General features: G+C 37.4%; 1 protein-coding gene across 3 annotated transcripts; it reads right to left on the bottom strand.

Moving 5' to 3' along the window:
• Positions 1–1,819: 1,819 nt before the first annotated feature.
• LOC109037989 (mitochondrial glycine transporter) lies at positions 1,820–17,029 on the bottom strand. 3 transcript variants are annotated; one of them, XM_019052895.2, is made up of 8 exons: positions 16,713–17,029; positions 8,019–8,140; positions 6,314–6,410; positions 5,609–5,785; positions 4,826–4,994; positions 4,134–4,300; positions 3,512–3,604; positions 1,820–2,911 (listed from the first exon to the last, which is right to left on the bottom strand). In XM_019052895.2, the coding sequence occupies exons 1-8, from the start codon at positions 16,758–16,760 to the stop codon at positions 2,885–2,887; spliced, it is 900 nt and encodes a 299-aa protein (XP_018908440.2). In that variant the 5' UTR covers positions 16,761–17,029; the 3' UTR covers positions 1,820–2,884. The 3 variants fall into 3 exon arrangements, with proteins under 3 accessions (XP_018908440.2, XP_072156014.1, XP_018908439.2); XM_072299913.1 differs by lacking the exon at positions 16,713–17,029 and adding an exon at positions 11,222–11,242; XM_019052894.2 differs by lacking the exon at positions 16,713–17,029 and adding an exon at positions 8,978–9,391.
• Between the last annotated feature and the right edge of the window lie 2,138 nt (positions 17,030–19,167).

The following is a 19,167-nucleotide window of genomic DNA, read 5'->3' as shown; positions in this document are numbered from 1 at the left end:
AGTGTTGTCAGTTTTACCCCAAGTAAAGTGGGCTGGCACTGATTGTTCACATGGTTTACAGCCAAATGCAGAGGTAAGGTTGCGAAAAATTGACTTCTTCTACCTCCTAAAACCAATTATCTCCGTTTGCGACGTTGCAGACTTCCTATCATGGTTTAATTTTTCCTCAGAAAATAATCAACGTAATTTCTTGCAAACTTCCTAGATTTATCTGCTATATGAGCAAAATATTCAACATTAGTAAAATTACAAGTCATGAAGTATTGGCTTGTTTCTTGTAGATAAAAGGAGCGGAAATTTTGAAACACACGGAAAGAAATTAAATATTGATTTGGCATTTATACTGTTAAAAAGATGTCCGACAAGTTTCAAATGCTGATTTTACATTTTAAGAAATGCTAACGTAACTACGCCCACTGCAAAATGTACAAATTAAAGTGTTATGTTAGCATTTATGTATTGTAAAATCAGCATTTGAAACTTGTCAGACATCTTTTTAACAGTATAAATGCTAAATCAACATTTAATTTTTTTCCGTGCACCGCAGTGGAGATACAGGGTTTTACACTTTGCGTAGTGGTTTTGCACTAAGATAGTATTTAGGACCTTTCATTTTCAAAAATTATTCAACTCATCTGATCAAATATGAGAGGAAAATAAAGCGGACATAATTTGGTTAATTATACCTGAGCTATTTGTCCATAATTTTCCTCTTGTATCGAAATTGAAAAATCAGAACATTCAGCTTTCGAATACCTGTAGGTAGGTAAGTATGTCTCTAACCTATATCATTCCTTTTAGTGGCTCTGTGAGAGAGGCGTATAAATTCGACGCAAAAGGGCAGAGATGATCGAGTCCCATCCCAATTGAGAATACATAATTAGGTACTAAGTCGTTAGGTAAGCTGCTTACCTCAGTAAATCATTTGGACACACTCCTGTCAAACGGAACTATGTGCACATAGTTCCGTTTGATAGAAATGCATCCATTTGTACTAATATAAATTTCTCTATCAGTTCATAATGTTGGCTGAATTCATCATTTTTTCTTCAAAATTTCATTTTTCTTTCGTTATACTCCAACCATCTTATTTTATTGACCCTTCTTTTAATTACCAAACTTACAACTGATAGCTACATAGATTATAGCCAGCCAATCACGATTGGTCTTCTTGTCTCACCACCTGTAACGTCGGCAAGGCCGTATAAGCATGTGCTGCCTATTTTTCAAAGTATTTTTCCATCTTTCAGACCCCAGACCTGTGTTTTACATTTTAGTATATTTAACATCCTTAGACCCATGACTTTGTGTTTCGCTCCTCATACATTTTTCAGCGTTTTCATCTCTAATGTCAGTGTGTATCTCTAAACTCGACCACACTTCCGTGCGGTCACTATTAGATTGTGGAAGTGCCCTAAAAATTTTGGAGGCTGAGAGAAATTTTTTCTTTGTTTCATTATGAGATTTTCAAATTTATATCTCTTGCCGAATAATGCAACTTTGAGGTACGTCCTGAAAATACCCAAAAATTTGACAAAATCTTGATCAGCTTGTTGTGTTAATCTCCTTGCAAAACCCCAGCACATTTCAGAAAATTGCAGAGGCTTAGAACAAGTTGCAGCCCTGCGGCAGATTTTGACTTTTCAGCCAAAAACAGAATGATTAATGATGAATGAGCCCAAAAAAATTATTCTCAACCAAAATATTTGTGAAATTCAAGGAAATGAAAGCAGAAAAAAAGAAACAGCGTTGGATTTGATACTGTTACCATACAGAAGTTGATACAGAAGTTTGATGCAACATTCTACTTCCAAGAGGATTCCTATCTTCATTTCTCCTACTTTTGCAATTTTTTTGGTTGAGAATGATTTTTTTTTTTGCACGTTTGCAGGGGTTAATGTCTTTTTTGGGGCAAACGAGTCAAAACATGTCAAGACTTTAAACTCAGTTGATGCGATGTGTAGCGCGACAGTTTGATCGCACCAGGAACAAAGAGCGAACCACCTTAATGTTTTGGACAAAAAAAATTATGAACTAATATTTATGAAATTTTAGTCTGTTGATCACATTTCTCACACCAAAAACTAAGTGGTGGCCAATCCGTAATAGGTTACACTAAAGAAAGAAAAACTTTGCAAGTATTAAGAAAAATATATGATTCATCTGTTTCCTTCTTAACAACAAAATATTTTTATTTTGTAAATAAAAATAGGTGCAATAAAACAATACAACAATACTAGTTCTAAATCACAAGATTTGAGTGTGCACTGTAAAAATAAAAATAAATACTTAAATATAAGAGGAGGATTAAAATACTGATTAGCAGCTAGTTTCTGAATAGGACTAGAGCCTCAAAGATCCTGCTGTGCCCAACAAAAAAGGCCATTGGAATACAGAATAGAACATTTGATTGTGCTCTGAGAAAGAGTTGAGTTAAATCTTCCCTACAATTTTGAAAATATTTGGAGAAAATGACATTCATACAATGCAAGTTTCTTGATTGCTTACATTTGTCAAATCTTATCAGATTCTTGAACTGTTAATTGCCTAAATTTTCAGGGCAAATATCTCAGGTAACTTCTTTAACTAAACTTTTGAGACTAACATGTAATATCTATTCGGTGGCTGTGCCAATTTAGCTAAACTGCTTGCCTTTTCTTTGCAGAGTGGCACATGATTGTAAGGAAAGTTCTTAATAAAAACCACATTGATTTCACAATCACGATATTATCCCATCGCAATGAATCTGCAATTTTCTAATTACTTCACAAATACATACTTTTGATTGAATATGCATAACTGACTTCCATCGTTTGAAACTTTTTTATGATATCAATACATACCCGGTCGTACAAAATAAACGGTGGAGTCCAAAATTAACATGTCACTTTAGACCAATGGAAACTGTAATCTGAAAAAGGAGAGCAAGGAGGTAAATAATAGTTAGAGTTGATATTTTTCCCACAAAAAGAATCTTCAATGATTTTGTTACAAAATTTTCAGACCAGAATAGGATTTTAGTTGGTATAAAAAGAGTAGCAAGATGATCATTCATCTAATTGTAAAAAATTTTCTGGACAAATAAACCGATAATTTTCCTTATTAAATGTGTTGAATGGGACAAACATTATTCAAATTTTTGTTGAAGGCAATTGACTTGCACAGTGCTATGATAAGAAAGAAAAAAATTGAGCATCCTATTATCTTTTACATGCGTTGAAATACACATTTGCGCCATGAAATCTTTTTCATTTTATGATTCATGAATCATTGAGCTTGTTCAGTAATTTCCAATTCTCAATTTTTTTAAAAATAAAGAGTGCAATAGGCTTAGAGGAATTTTAGGAGCCATCTGTGCATGTCCCGTTTTAAAACAACTATGTATGTGTTTCACCTTCGGAGAAGAAACTAAAACTAGAAGAAATTGAACTTGGTAAATTGTAGGAACTAAATTTACTTGAATTGGAAAAATACTTATAAACCAGAAAATAGAAAGAAAAGAGAGACTCACGTGCTCATACACAGTCCATGCCATTGATGCCATTAATGTCCTTCGGAGCATTCTAGGTACAAGGCCTTTCATGAATCCTTTCAAACCATAAGTCTGCACATACAAAAAAAGGCAAAATCTAATTCCTGCTATCCAGCAATGAAACTCAAATTTGATGACTGATGAAACTGCTTTGAACACTTTAATTTCACTGAAAATTACTGCTTTTAATGTCATCTATCAAATGTCATGAGGCATCACCCTGCAATTTTGCGACTTCTGTACTAGGTTTGATTCTTGTTCTAATGAATGTTAACACTTAAATTATTGTTTCTTCTTATTTGATTCTGTTAATATAATTTCTTTGAAATTACTAAGATTAGAAATTAATATTAATAGATACATACATTATATAAGTTCGTAAATGAAGGAAAAATTCATAACTTTTTTGACTAAACTTGCAGTATTATTAACGAATATCGAGTGAAAACTTGGGAGTATGAACTTACACTTCAACCAAAAAAATTAAAGAAAGATTTTTTGAGTCAAATTCACAGCATGATCGAAAAAATATAAGATTAATTGAATAATTTTTAATTAATCTGAGACCTTTTGGAAACATAATTTTAAAAACCATTGATACCTTCTGAACATAGAGCATAACATCCAAGACATTATGAAACTTTTCAGGATAAAGTTGCATTTTGGTTTTCAGAACATCAGCAGGCTGGGTGATTAACGATGCTAGGATTCCGGCAAACACACCCGAAATAAAAGGTACTGGAATCTGGTTTACTTCATTCTTACAATCTGTTTTAAAAAAATAACAGACTAAGTATATTCTTTACTTTGTCACATCAATATTAACAAACAAAAATTTACAGAGAATTGAACAGCTTCATAACCATTCTTCAGTAAAGATTTCGAAGATTTTATCGGAAAATAATACTTATAAAGACTAATAAATGACGACAATATATTTGCCTTCGGAACAGACACTAGAGAGGGATTACATGCTCTTTGTTCTGATATGTGTAACTGAATATAGTAAAAATGATCATGGGGAGAGAGGCGGAGTTGGGTGCCTCTGATAATTTAAATTTGAAGTCACAAAGCAGAGGACGATTTAAAGTAGTCATTTGAAATATACATCTTGTTGGGGGTTTGAATTTTTTCAAATCTAATCCAGCAAGTAAGGTATTGTTTTTCATCAAAGTTTTACGGTAATTTAACAATCGCGGGGTGTTTTTACTGCTAAAGTTTCAAGTGCGGGAATTTCAAAACTGTTGGTAAAATTTTGATGTAGAAAAAGAGAGAATGAGAAAATTTACTCACTAGAGTTGATGTGTGATTTGATCTGAGAGTAAAACATCAAATAGAGACCGGAGAACGGAGCATCCCTAACAATAGTTGGCAATAGTCCGCAACTAAGTCCTCTGATACCTTCTTTTTGGTAAATCATTCTTAAACCATGTTTTAACCCCTTGTACTCATACTCTCCACTCTGAAATACAAAAATTATGAATGCAGGTTAATCAACATACACAGATCCTGTATACATATTCTCAAAATCTTGCATGGTACGGTTGTAAACGGAGATTTTGGTCCGATCAAAATTCCTTTCCTTTTCATTTTTTGAAAAAAGCAATTTATGGGTAGTACATGACAGCACAGCAGCACATAAATTAAAGTATTTTCGTTTAAAACATTGTTTGTTTCAGTGAGGCAAATATTTGAAGATATCTTGTAGCTAATGGTGGGCTTGTTGGTGCCTTTTGCTTTAAGACATACTGAAAATTGATAAAATTAAGTGCAATAGACAGATGTATAAAAGAGATGTTAGGTAAGAATTTTAGGAGTGCAAAAAGTTTCACATCGCCAACCCTTGTTCGCAATCCGGAGTTTCTGCCTCACACCAAAAATGTAGGATTTGCCTAATTTTTAACACTAAACCCTCTAATTTTTAGGATCTCTTTTCTGAGTTAATGAATTTGTTTTGATCCCGAGATCTGCCTCATATCCTAAGATTTGCCGCACACTTAATACGATCCTAAGATAGCAAGATTGGGTATTTTTTGCATTGCTGGAGAATTAGTCATGGACAAGTAGTAAATTTACCTCAAACCTAGTTTTAATGACAGTCAATGGTATCAGGACAGCTGCACTGAGCGTTCGGGCAGATACACCAATCAACATTGCTTCCACAGGAGAAGGATGTCCATCTGCATACTTTGTCACCATATAGTGCATTGAAGAGAAGTAAAGCCCGACGCCTGGAACACAGCGGACGATTGACTAAACACAAAAAACATTCTTCGATTTAATGAGTCATCCAAAAGCAGAGATAAATTTTTAACTGATTCTAGCTAACACTATCTTCTACATAATTTTAAAATAAATTATCCTAACATAAATACATGTATCCACTTACGAAACTTTGGTTGTATTTTGATCTGGTTTGAATGTAAGAAATACTTGGAATAAATGTTATGATTACTTTCCAAATAGTCTCTCAGATGCAAATGGAGAGGCCGTTTTCACAAGAATAGGTTAAAAAGCAGCTTCTTCAAAAAAATTAGTTTCTCTATCTTTTCTAATAAAATTTAAAAAAATTAGACTGATAAACCATATAGATCCGACTAGAATGAATTTAACGGCATTTTACAATGCAAAATTTTTTTTTATGGTTACACTTATTTTGTTGATGGAAATCTATGTGATTACCTCCTTCCAAATTGAATAATTATTAACTGCAATACGAACTATAAGCATGTGAAATATTAAAAGAGGATGATTTAAAAGGGCTAGGAAGAATCAACTTACCGGCGACAGGCCTCTCCACAATGTGAACAGATTCTCATTTCGCACTATTTGACTGACCATTTGGATCATACTTGAAATACTAGCTTTGGTTTTTGGACTGCATGAAACAATTAGAAAAAAATAAAATCATTTTTTAGAAGAGGGTCTGTTTTTAAAAATGAGATAATTACAGCTAGAAGGCATTTCGGTGAAAAAGTTGCATTTTGCGATAGGTGAGAGGTTCTTTTCGTACTAGGAAGAAAGGGGGAAAAAAGTTTGACTGCTTAACGATTCTTGCATTTGTGCAGACAGAAAATGAGAACATAAATAACATAAGAATAGAAATAAAAATAGAAATTTAACTTTATTTTCAATCTGCAACTCTCAAAAATCATGTGAACATTTAAGCTCTTTTTCATCTGATTAAAAGATTTATAAGTATTTAACCCCAACTGCCGTGAGCTGTAATAATGTATTCAGCCATATAAAAAATAAATTGCAACTATTGCAGTTAAAATATGGAAAATGACGCAAAATGAGACAGTGACTACGCAGTGAAAGGCCTTCACTTCAGCTTCGCATCCAGCGTCTTTCTCCAGCAATGTCGAGGTCTGATGAGGCATGAGATAAGCCTCCCTCGCTCCATCTATCTATAGATGCCTAATTGGTAACACAAACATCCGCTATAAACTCAAATCAATGTCAAGGTTGCTCAGAAACTTGATAAAGTTTTATTGGACAAGCTGCACGAGAGGGCAGAATAGAAAAATTTAAGCTCTGCTGATATTTTGTCCCATACAAGGGGTCAAGAAAATAATAGGGTTAGCTGACAGCCGGCACTGAGAAGATAGCGCATAATGAGTTGCAGATAAAATGGATAGTTTGGCGAGTAATTTATTACTTTTCCATTGGTCTATGAATGGTGATGTCAGCAATATTTTTCACATGCTTTAGGAGGTTGGAATTGATACACGTGCGGGCAGAGCAAAAATTTAACCAGCTGGAAAATCACATTCTCTCTTCTACGCTGATGGAGGTTTTGACAATATAGAATACTTCCTCATTTTAATATATGAACAGATTTCAGCAAGGTCTCATTTTTGCCGGACTTCTAATGGAAGTTATAACCGTTGATGAACACATTCTTCGAGGAAAAAAACAGAAAATTTAAGCCTTATATTTTGTGCTCTCTTGCTTTAACAAAAGGTTTAAGTGTAGGTACAATGAAAAATCTGGTCCTTAAAATAAGTTTTGCGCAAGAAATGGCTTGGTTCTTGCATTCACAAACCTTTTCCTGACTGAGCAGAGCTAAAATTTGAAAATTGTGCAAATATTACCGTCCACAGGAAGTGAAGCGTTAAAGCCTCAAAAATGTAAGAATGTTGATACCACTACTCAACAGGGTGTTATGGGTGTTTAAGAGGAGCAGAAAGTTTTCCAGAGTAAAAATTGAACACAATCTCAGCTTCAAAATGGCTTCACTACTTACTCCAGAGGCTAAAAAGCTGATTTTAAAAGTGGACAAAAAAATTTGTAGCCTCGTCCTTGAGATGTCAAAGGGTGTTCCTCCTAAAAAAATTCTGATTCCAATTATTCGACCAACTGAACAAAAATCACTCTCTGAAAAATATGCCTCCTTCCTTTATGGTGGCCATCAGCAGTCACAAATCTTCAATATCTGCCCTCTTCTTTGAGAAGGAATAAAGATTGTGTGCATGAATATTACCTTGATGCTCTTAAGTCAGTGTCGGCCTGGAGACGTGTCTTCACCAGCTCCAAAGGTTGGAACAAAATGGCTGAGCATGTCCCCGATAGAGATCCTGCCAGAAAGGCTTTCAAAACAGGGGACTGAAACAAAGGATTAATATGATAATAATGATGCAACAAAATGATTTACCACAGTATGAATAGGATACAATTTTGATTAAAATACAGCCTGGTATCACTTACTCTAATAAACTCAGATGCGCAAATGTGTCAGTATTTTAATTAGACCTTGAGAAAATCCCGAAGTGAAGGAAAAGCTTAATCATAAGATTCTGCAGCGAATTGAGGCACGCAGGTAAAACGTTAGAAAACTTAGTCAAAACTTAAGTCAATACTGGAGGTGTCGACAAAAAAGAAAACTTGGTAGAGCTAAATCATGGCAAATGTCCCAAAGTTTGAAACTTTCTGTGTTCCTCCAAGAGATTTAGAAACTTCGACCAAGAGGCAAAGCAGCAGCGTTCCTGGATGTTCTGTGTGCGAAATCCATATGCGGTGCCACTCCATGTGCTGCTATTGGCTGTTCCATTGATCTGTGATGTCTTGCATACAGATATTTTGGGATAGGGAAGCGTTGCCCTATAAGCTTTGGGTCCGTGCCAGTATAGGGAAGATCCACACGGCAAGGATATATCCGCACACTTGGGATCACTGTAAAGCTGGAATGTGACACAAAATAAACTGCCAGAGCACAGAAAACAAGCCATTTAGGTACTTTCTGACCCCCTGAAAAATAGTATTTTGTAAGAGATAGCCTGTATTTTTAGAATACGATATGGTTCCAATTACTTAAATTTGTGAAGTTTGTTGCAGTATCTAGTTTAGAGAAGATTATCTCTAGACTAACTATGACTCATCCATACAATAGTGTATTAGGAAAAGTATAAAAACTAGGTTCCCAGAGATTCAAAGGAGACTTACTTCTGTGACGTAGTCATAAATTGGACTTAGAGACGATGAGGTAGGTGAGGCGATATGAAAAACATCATTCTCAGCCATTTGGAATAAATGGTTCCTTTGACGACAAAATAATTAATGAATGTGATCGATTGAGGGTAAAGAAAAAGCACAGAATCGAATTCATTATAATTCAGTCGATGCTCTTCATTATGTATTCCACTAACTTCATGACGAAGCGACTTTGAAAGTTAGCATTTTCAAGCTAGGAACAAAAAAGTGAGGAGACACTACTGATGTGGGTGTGGAAACGAAAACACAAGTATAAAATTCATGGAACGAGTAAAATTCAGCATGCACGGACTGTCAACTGCAATGATAACTTCTAGAAGTTTACTTTATTAGTTTGTCACTTCGTCCTCTCAGAAAAAATGCTCGAAACTTAACCTATATAGATAACACGGAAAAGGGGGGGGGGGGGAGGATATAAACATGTGGCTGTCCATTGCCATGTTCCATATCTAACTCACAATCAGTCGTGAAAAATTAGGCAAGGAACACGGAAAATTCGTCATTAGACCGTTTTGACTGATTTTCATCGTGTCACGTATAGCTTTGGCTGCTTTGGCCATTATATCTATCTGGGTAATCTACATATTTAAAAATAATCGATTTTTCATGCTAGAGTGATCGGCGAACTACTAGGCTGATTCTCACGATGTTTTTCTTTTCGATTGCGGCGATGCATCTAGGCGCTATAGTCCGGTTTTCTCTTTGTTGCTGTGCGCGGTCATTCACCCCTGGACGCAACTATTCGGGCCCCACGGATGTCCGTGTTGCATACGCACGGAAGTAAAGGCGTTTTGACTGTCCGGGTACTCACCGAGCCACCGCTTACCGCTTCACCCGTGACGCGGCGCAAGAGGCGGTCTTTTACCGCGAGGATCTAAAGTGGCTGAATGCATTCAATTCTTTGTCTCGGTATACTTCAAAGATAACTCCTAGGCACGAATAATTGTATGTAGGTATATGGGATGTGAGTATATCTTTTGTGCTTCAGTTTTGATATCGTAATGTGCTGAGCATGATTTGTAGAGCAACTTTTTATGTTCAAGAGATGTATCTGAAGTATAAATGAGGAATTGAAGGCACCCTTAGATCCTCGCAGTAAAGCCCGCCGCACAATAAAACTAGCCTTTCAGAGAGGCTGGACTTGGAATTTTTTACTATAACTGCCAATTTCGATGTTAATTTCTTCCCAATAAAAATGATTGTATCGGGTGCTCTTTGAAGGGAATTCGACGTTAAAATCAAAGAAACCACCTCTAAAACTTCTACGTTCCGTACTACATCAATATATATGAGCTCTTCATGTCTCCATATCTTGTCTGACTCCTATCATTGACCTTCTCCTCTGAGCGCCGCTGGTGAGGCGGTTAGTGTCTGAAATCAAAACGCCTTCAATTACGTGCATATGCAACACTGACATTCATGGAGCCCGAATAGTTGCATCCAGGCGTTACAATGAACTTCGTTTAGTATCTGTCGAATGCGACACTTACTGAAGCCTTGATTGACTCCCTTACTGAATTCCAGCGTTGCCTGTTGTGCCGATGAAGTAAACCGTCGTTGATTTATATCGAGAGATTGCCAATTTTCTGAGAAATGCATTGTTTTAATGAATTGCTAATTGCAGGGCGAGGGTCCAAAAACGGAGCATTACTTGCCAACATGATTTAATGGGCCCCTACGAATGCAGAAGGCCGTTCATAAATTGAAGGCCGTCACGCACTGGCGCACCATGGATCGAGTCAATGGGGGAGGTCGGACAAAATTTGGAAACTTTAAACGTTTATAACTCCGTTTATACAAAACTTTGAGGTTCTAAATGTAGTTTCATTGGTTTCCTGGTAAAATTATCTTCGTAAAGCACCCCTTGAAATGTAAAATGCGACTAAAAATACATAAAAATTTGCAGTTTTAGTGGCACATTTCATGCCCGACCTCTCTAATTGGCTCGATCTACTGTGTGGCGGAGGGAAGGGGCAGCGATGTCGGTACTACAACGTGACGGGATAGTGGGAGATGGTCTAGAATTGCGTGACGTCCCGCAAAAAATTGAAGTCTGGCACCACTCTGCTCTCCTTTCTTTTTTAAAAAAGAAAAAAAATCGATTCACATAAATATTGACAAAAAATTCTTAATTTCACCATTAAAGGAAAGGGGTGTACAGCAGAGCATTGCATAATTTTTGAAGAGGGAGCCCACCTTCATGACGGTTGCTTGACGAGGGAGAGGTGAGTCTACAATTGAACCGAATTTTTTTCTTACGGTGATTTATCGAGCTCTCTGACGTGGTCGAACTGGCATGCGATACATCACATCTATTAGGTCAAAAAGCTTGCCCGATTTTGAATTTTTTAGCCAAGAAAAGGATCTCATACTTTCTGCCCCTGCGCATGAGCCTATATAAGAATCATGTTAAACAAAAAAATTGGCAAAATTCAGAGAAATAAAAGCAGGCTTTCGAACCTGTCGCTCTGGCATATGATGAATTGGATTGAATTTTGCAAAAGGAACCAAAAGCAATGCTATGTTGCTAAGATTGTGCAACTTCACCCTTTGCAATAAAACTACTGTAATCATAAAAAAATATGAAATTTATACGGTAATTTTGTCTTAAATTTACAGGTTTTAGCGAATAGGAGAGAAAATGTTTATAGATGATCAGAGTTTTTCTTTCAAGACAATAGAAGTTGCACAATCTTAGCAACATTGGAATCATCTTGGTTCCTTTTTGCAAAATGCAATCCAATTGATGCATCTACTCGTAGTCGCAACCATCTGCCAAAAAGTTAAAATCCGAAATTTTAGCGCTCGGGCCCTGAAGACAAAAATCTATTTAATTCCGGAGTTCAGCGTGATCTCACTGTAAGGACCACATCGATATGGATTACGACCTTATTCCATTCGAAAAGTCTCCCTTCGAAATAGTGCTCAAACAATGAATAAAACAAGTAATTAAGGTTCCTTTTCCCAATAGCGTAGGTCCCTCAAATATTTGCGTGATACGAGGTCAAGAAGAATCACGCATGATACTGCACTTACCACGCACTACGCACTGCATCATCGGTGATGCACTAGCGTGCACGGGTTGTTGGTTTTGTTCCTATCGTAGAAATTATGGATGTGTTGACATAAAGTAGACGAAGAAATATTTTGTTTATCTCCTACTTTCTGTAATTCTAGAAAAACGAGACCATTCTATGCGATTATTCGGGCTCCAGGTGAGACAACAAACGCATGCATAACGTTACGATTAAAATATTGACTCACATTAGGCGAGCCTCCTGCGTAATATTTGTGATGAAGTTTCCGTTATCGCTCTTATAAATACCGAAACGTCACGACTGTAGTCAACATATTCTTTCTTTGCTCTATAAATTTCCCCAATACTTGAAGCCTATTTAGCATTGACGAGTATAAGACAACATTTCTTCTCTTACGGGAAGGTTTAGAGCACACGAAAAAAATGTTCCTTGACCATTTGAAAGCGACGAAGGATCTGTATCCTCATTTTCTGCATCAGTGGCGTGGCGTGCTTTGCGATATATCGATTTTTATGCCATTTGAACCCATAGAAAAGGATTGATAGACAGGGTGTTCGCAGCGAACACCTTAATAATCGATTCTTTACCATAGGTTTAAATGGCATAACAATCGATACATCGCAATTCACGCCACGCCACTGTTCTACATGTGTGCTTGGTGCGAGGAGCAAGATTAGGTGTCTTTTACTCTGCCATGCTAAGGAAAAACGCCGTATGAACATTCGAGAGTTGCCAAATTTCCCTCGATAAAACATGTATTTTTGGTGAAATTGAAGTATATTTTCCGTTGAAATTTTCAGATATTTTAGATCAAATTGCGTACAAAATTGTCTGAAAATTCTGGGAAAAAAAAAATATTTATAATTTTTCCAGTAGATTCGGTTTTCATTAAAGGAAATTTGGCAACTCTCGAATGTTCATACGGCGCTTTTCCTTAGCACGGCAGTATACCTCTCTAGCGGTTAGCTAACTAATTTGGAGCGAGCTTTACGTAATATTCTCTTGCGAGAAAACAAAAGTTTCAAGAGATTGAAAGTGCAGGCACGATTCCGCCACGTGGGAATATCGGAGCTTTCCGTCCAGAATCAACGGCTTGACGGCCAATTCGGTGGCTCACTGCCTTAACCTTAAGAATTAATACCTACAACATTTGAATAAAGCCTATTAACCATGAACCAGAGCAAAAACTCAACTAGATCTTAGGGAGGCTGAAATCTTACTGATGGGGGGAGGGTAGGCAGGGGGGGGTGTATTATAAAACTTCGGAATATCTTTGAAAAAACCCCCACTAACATCGATCGTAATTCGTTTCCCGGAGGTGGTTACGTAACTCCATTCCAATGTTGCAAAATTGATCAAAAAATTCAATGTTTTACAAGTATGTACTAGTGCAATTTTTGCCCGAATTTTTTCTGACTTTTGCATGAGGTCAGAAGAAAAATCAGGGAAAATCTCAGTCAGAAATGCTCGAGATTGTTCCGGCAAAAATTCCATTTTCGAGGGGAACTCTGGTGACATTGAAATATTTACGTATTGTGAGAGAAATGACGAATTGTACCGAACTTCTCAAATTCATAGGTGATCATGGAGGAAGTAACTAAGGGAGGGGTGCTTTATATATTTGCCTCTTGTGCGGGCCACCTACATTTTTCCACTTCCATCTAAGCCTCATTTACAATTTTCCGTTCCTTCTTTATCGAAGTGATGACTTTTTTTCATTTTATTGTTTTTTTTTTTGGCTTTATACATCTATTTAGCTTGGGGTTATTATCATGTGTAAATACTTTTGAAATGTACCCGCTTGCCTCCGTGTGGGTAATTTTTTCGCTATCCTTATATTTGCTTCCATGAGCCGTACCCCCTGCCTAAATTAGCCAATAGGACATCCAATCTCTCTTTCTTCAAAAAAAATGAAGCGCCAACCCTGGTTATATGGATGGCCAAAGTGCGGAACTACGAGTCTCCGTTTGCGACTATGCAGATTTTCTGTCATAATTTGCTTCTCTTTGGAAAACTAGTCAGCAAAACTAATCTTCTATCCATCTATAAACTAAGCTTGAATCTCGAGCAACTATTTTAACTTCCCGGAGATCAAATTGCATAGCCGACGATTTGGAGGAGCTTGGATCGAGTACGTTAATGCGTGTTCCAACAGTCAAATTAATGCGGCACCCGAATGCCGCATACTGATGCAGGCAATCTCCTTCGACCTCACGCAACTATTTTAACTTCGCGGAGATAAAATTGCATATCCGACGATTTGAAGGAATTTTGATCTACTCCGTTGACGCAGGTTCCAACAGTCAAATTGCCGCACGCCGCATGCAGACTCAGACAATTTGCTTTGTTCTCGGGAGAGTATAGTCCCGGAGGCCACTGTCATTTTGGTGTCATACTTTAAAAAGTACGAATTGTTGAAAATCAGCAGCACTTTTCTCTATGATCTATAAACTCATTTTCAGTCTAATCGAAGCATGAGATTTGCTACCGCACTGAGTCTTTAAAGTTGGCGATGATGGCGAAAAAATGCCCCATTTCAAAATAAATCAGACAAAGTTTGTCAAATACTTCTTGATACCAACAACATTCCTGATTGCATCAGCTGATCGCCGGAAAAACTCTCACATTGCGAGCGAAAGTTACAGGGTTAGGTGAACATTCACCAGAAATATTCCCTTGACGCTGTATTCTTTCCGCGCGCGATCAGGGAGTGTTTCCGGCGATCAACTGATATAACCTGAAATGCGGAATACCTCCAGTAATTATTCATTTGACCTTGTAACTTTGGCGCGCATTAAGAGTTTTTCCGGCGATCAGCTGATGCAACCAGATATGTTGAGTATTCCCGGTACGTACCGCCTTGACACTCCTCTCTTAAAGCAAGGTTTTTTTGGGGGGATCAGGAGGAATCATTGCATCGTATAAACTATGTCTGCCTCATTTTGGAATTAGAATTTTTTCACCAGCACTGTCGCTACCTTTAAAGCCGTACTGAGGTAGATCGTCCTGGCTCTGGTTAGGCTGAAAACAGATCTTGAGATCAGGGAGGAAAATTATGTCAATTTTAAACACTGAAAAAAATGGTATGCTATTTTACCACCTAGGATGTCAAAAATGTGTCTGGTGATCCTAAAATGCTGCCTTGATTTTCCACGCAGTTGAATGTGAATTCACAGGATGTAAAGTTAATTGCGAGGGCAGTAAAGGCAGTATCTTAGGATCACATCAAGACACATTTTTGACATTTTAGGTGCTGAAACAGCATATTGTTTTTTTGTTTGTTTTTTTTTTCAGTGAAAAAATTGTCCATTTTGGGGTGGGACACCAAAATCACAGTGAACTCATGCCTCCCAGACTACTATTTTAACTCCTCGAAGATCATAGCTACATGCCACGAAGCGAAGGAATTTTGATTGAATCCGTTGATGCTTGATTCGAGTGGTCAAACCTATAGCCTATAGCCGCCCGCCGCGTCCTGAAGTAGGCAGTTAGGTTGGTTGACCTCGCGCAACTATTCTTACTCCTTGGAAATCAAATTGCAGATCCAAAGAAATGAAGGAATTTTGAACGGGTCCAAAGATGGGTATTCCAACAATCAAATTGAAATTGCCGCATCTGACGCTGGCAAATCGCCTTAACCTCGTGCAACTATTTTGACTCCCCGGAGATCAAATTGCATACCCGACGAAATGAGGGAGTTTTGAGTGGGTCCGCTACAACGCAACACAGCAGTCTAACGATTGAGAGTGGCTCAGTGTCATCTCTTGACGCAGAAGGGTTGTTAAGGCCTAAAACAATTTATTCTTGTCCATACAATGTACCCTGCTGGATTCCCCCTGATATTATTCTCGATGCCCTATGTACTCGAAATACTTAAGGATAGTCAGCTCAGAGGCTTTAATGGAAGACAAATTTATTTCAGGGGAGCATTAACGTTGAAGTTTATTAGAATTCTCATTTTTCCTCACAAGGGTCCTAGCTATGGGTATCCCACAGTTTCTCCACTTTGGTTTTATCAATGATGATCTTGCATACTTTTGCATGCGTGGAGCAACTAGAGCAAGTGTTTGCATCATCGATTGATAATTCCAAGGTGGAAAATACGATTGTACGCATCCAACGCGTTGGATGAGGTCAGTCCCCATGCCCTTTTGAAGGACCATAACTCTGTTACTATTGCCAACAGAAACTAGGCATATTGATGTAAATTATTTTGTCTCTTATTCGTAAGCCTCAACCATGAAACAATGATTCTATGACGGACCCGGGTTGTAAAATGTTTGCTGATAAGATACAGAGGAAAGCGTCGAATGGGAGGAGACTCAAGAAAAATATTATAAATTAAAGGAGCTTGGAGGACAAGGCGCATAAGTGCAGTTTTTCTGTTTCAATAAATACGTGTTTGAAGTTTCGAAATTACACGGACACTTATGGCGGGAAAAAGTTCAAACTGACTTTTTGATGCTTAAAAATTTGAATTTGGGAGCGAATTTTTCACAGAACATGCATTAAGACAGTGTTATTTGAAATCATTACCACCTCAATTTTTTTCAAAAACTGCACTTATGCGCCTTGTCCTCCAGGCGGCGAGCCCCTCAATTGTGATGTATTAAAAACGTGCTCATTGATGATACAAACTTAAAACTTACCACTTCCACCCTGTGATGAACTGGCGTGCTTATCATGGAGTAAGCCATCTCTACGAAAAGAACAAAAAACAAATGCACACTTTTGACAGTGGGTGTTCGGTTCACTTTTTAGCACAATTTTTTACACTTCGGTATTTCTGAGTGAATGAATCAAAACGTGATCTGCTGTCAAATGAAGGGAAATGTGTAGTGTAGCTTCAAAAGGAAAACGATGCGGAACATGAAGAAGATAAATTTGCGAACTTTGTAAGGACATGAAACGGGAACACCCGAGCAGCATCCGGCGAGAGATGAATCTGACTGAGAAGCTGCACCGAGTCGCGATTGAATGGGAAATTGAGAGAGGCAGATCGATCATTGAATCGATATCGAATGAACTTGGTCGACAAATCCCTATCTTGGCAATGCTTTTAATCGATAAAGGTCTTTCGATAACGATTTAACAATCGACCCGCTGGTGCCGCATTTGAGAATGATAACCTTATTTACTCATTGAGCAAAGCCAAATATTGACGAATTTATCTCTCAGTATGGCAACTATGCGATATGTCGTGGCAAAATTGATGTAGAAAAATAAATGAATTACTTAATATATAATAAATATAATAAATTACTTAATATTATGTTTTTGTATATAAATTAGTGCAATTTGCGCCACATGCATCGTTGTGTGGAGGTCAAGACATGTGTATTACTATTGCATTGCTTAAAAATCTCCGATTTCGTTTTATTTAATTTAATACAGAAAAATCGATCAAAATATGAGGTATTCTATGAGAATTTTTAAACAAGTGGCAAGAAATAATCGGAAATTTCAAGAAAAAAATGCCTTTGTTTTTAAAGTAAAAAAGAAATAGCGGTAATTTTTCAATTTCTCAATTAGAGTCACAAATTTCGCGTCCTCGTCAGTTCCAAGTTGTGATTTTCTTAATATAGGATGAAAGGAAAAGAAAAAACATTTCTCAACTATTGCTATAGCTATTGATGCCAGATTCCAAAAAAAATCCAAAAATCATCTCACAAACGATGTAGCACCTGAGATACAGAGCTCACATATCCCAAGGATTCCTTGCTTTAAACTGAACTTTCACGGATAATGGTAAGGCAGGGCCGGATTTACCTACTTGCCACCCATGGGCCGCCTGTATTTTGCCGCCCTCTTCTCATTCGTTTTGAAACACCAATAAAAGCCATCAAGTGAACGTGCCGGAGGGGGAGGGGTGCATAAGACGCGTTTACTTACTCGTGTTGGATACATTTTTTGCGAAAGCCCTGTCAACACTACTAGCAAAATTTCACGGAACTTTGCGCGAAAGTTAAGTTCCGCAAACATATCTCTGTGTGGACAAGGTCCTCCATTTATCGGAACCAAAAATGTATGAAAGAACAAACATAAATGTGGTTTAATAAATTTAACTTCCACCGCTGCGCCGGACTGATCGCACTGTGTTTGGCGCAATGCGTGAAGCATTCCTGCAGTCTTGTAGGCGCTATGCGTTTCACGCCAACCGCTCCTGACGTACTGTGTCTGACGCAATGGGTGAAGTATTCATGCAGTCTTGTAGGCGCTAATATGTGTCACATGTCGACCACCGTGCCGAGGGCTTGTCCTTTTTATCTCCTGCAGTCCTCGTCATCATTCCTCTCTGCACTGAGCTCCAGGCCGTTAACGCGTGTTTAGTTCCTCTCTTAATTCGACTAATTAAAGGTTGTATCACCGAAAAACGACCAAATTAGAAATTACTATACTCTCCAGGAAAGAGAGATTTTGTCCCCTTTTCTCTTGATAATTTTTTCTTCTGAATCCGATTTTTTTAATACCTACATTTAAAAAAATTGCAAAATTTGCCGCCATGGGCCGTGGTCCATGTGACCACCCTCTTAATCCGGCCCTGTGGTAAGGGAATAGCATAAAATTTTTTAAAATATCTTATTTACAAAATAAATTACGACATCGATGATGAATCAAGAAATTCACATGGATTGGTCTGTTCGCCCAGCTAACTCTTTGCATGATCCGAGTTCAGACCGGCATAAGCCAGGTACCACCCCATTAAGGAGAGATTCAACGAAGTTCCCCTCCACTTCAAATTATTATTTTTTTAAATTAAATTAGAATATTAGGATGATTAGATAGTTCTGCGTAGTCTCGTTGTAATCTGCGGGATACATTTCAATGAGTTAAATTACCTACTGGTATTTTAAGCATTGCAGAACAACATGCGCAAAATTTTCTTATCCGCTCTACCAAAGACGAATTTTTTGTTTGTACTTTTTGTGAGTTTCTACACTATCGCTTTTCAGAGATTTCAATTTTTTGCGACTTACTGACGTGCGTTTTACATCAAGGGTCTGCGCCTCGACGTAACTCAATTAAAATCACTATACACTGTTAACAATTTCGTGCGCGAGGATTCAGGCGGTGGGTTTACTTAGATTAATTGTCCAAAAAAAT

The sequence above is a fragment of the Bemisia tabaci genome, chromosome 4 (genome assembly GCF_918797505.1).
Source record: "Bemisia tabaci chromosome 4, PGI_BMITA_v3".
NCBI classification, from domain to species: Eukaryota; Metazoa; Arthropoda; class Insecta; order Hemiptera; family Aleyrodidae; genus Bemisia; species Bemisia tabaci.
This window is presented reverse-complemented; position numbering and strand designations above follow the sequence as displayed.

Coding starts and splice junctions, on each gene's coding strand:
- LOC109037989 (XM_019052894.2), bottom strand. CDS start 9,055: ATGGCTGAGAATGATGTTTTTCATATCGCCTCACCTACCTCATCGTCT. Junction 8,141..8,977: donor TTTATGACTACGTCACAGAA/GTAAGTCTCCTT, acceptor CCTTTGTTTCAG/TCCCCTGTTTTGAAAGCCTT. Junction 6,411..8,018: donor ACTGACTTAAGAGCATCAAG/GTAATATTCATG, acceptor TGTTTCATGCAG/TCCAAAAACCAAAGCTAGTA.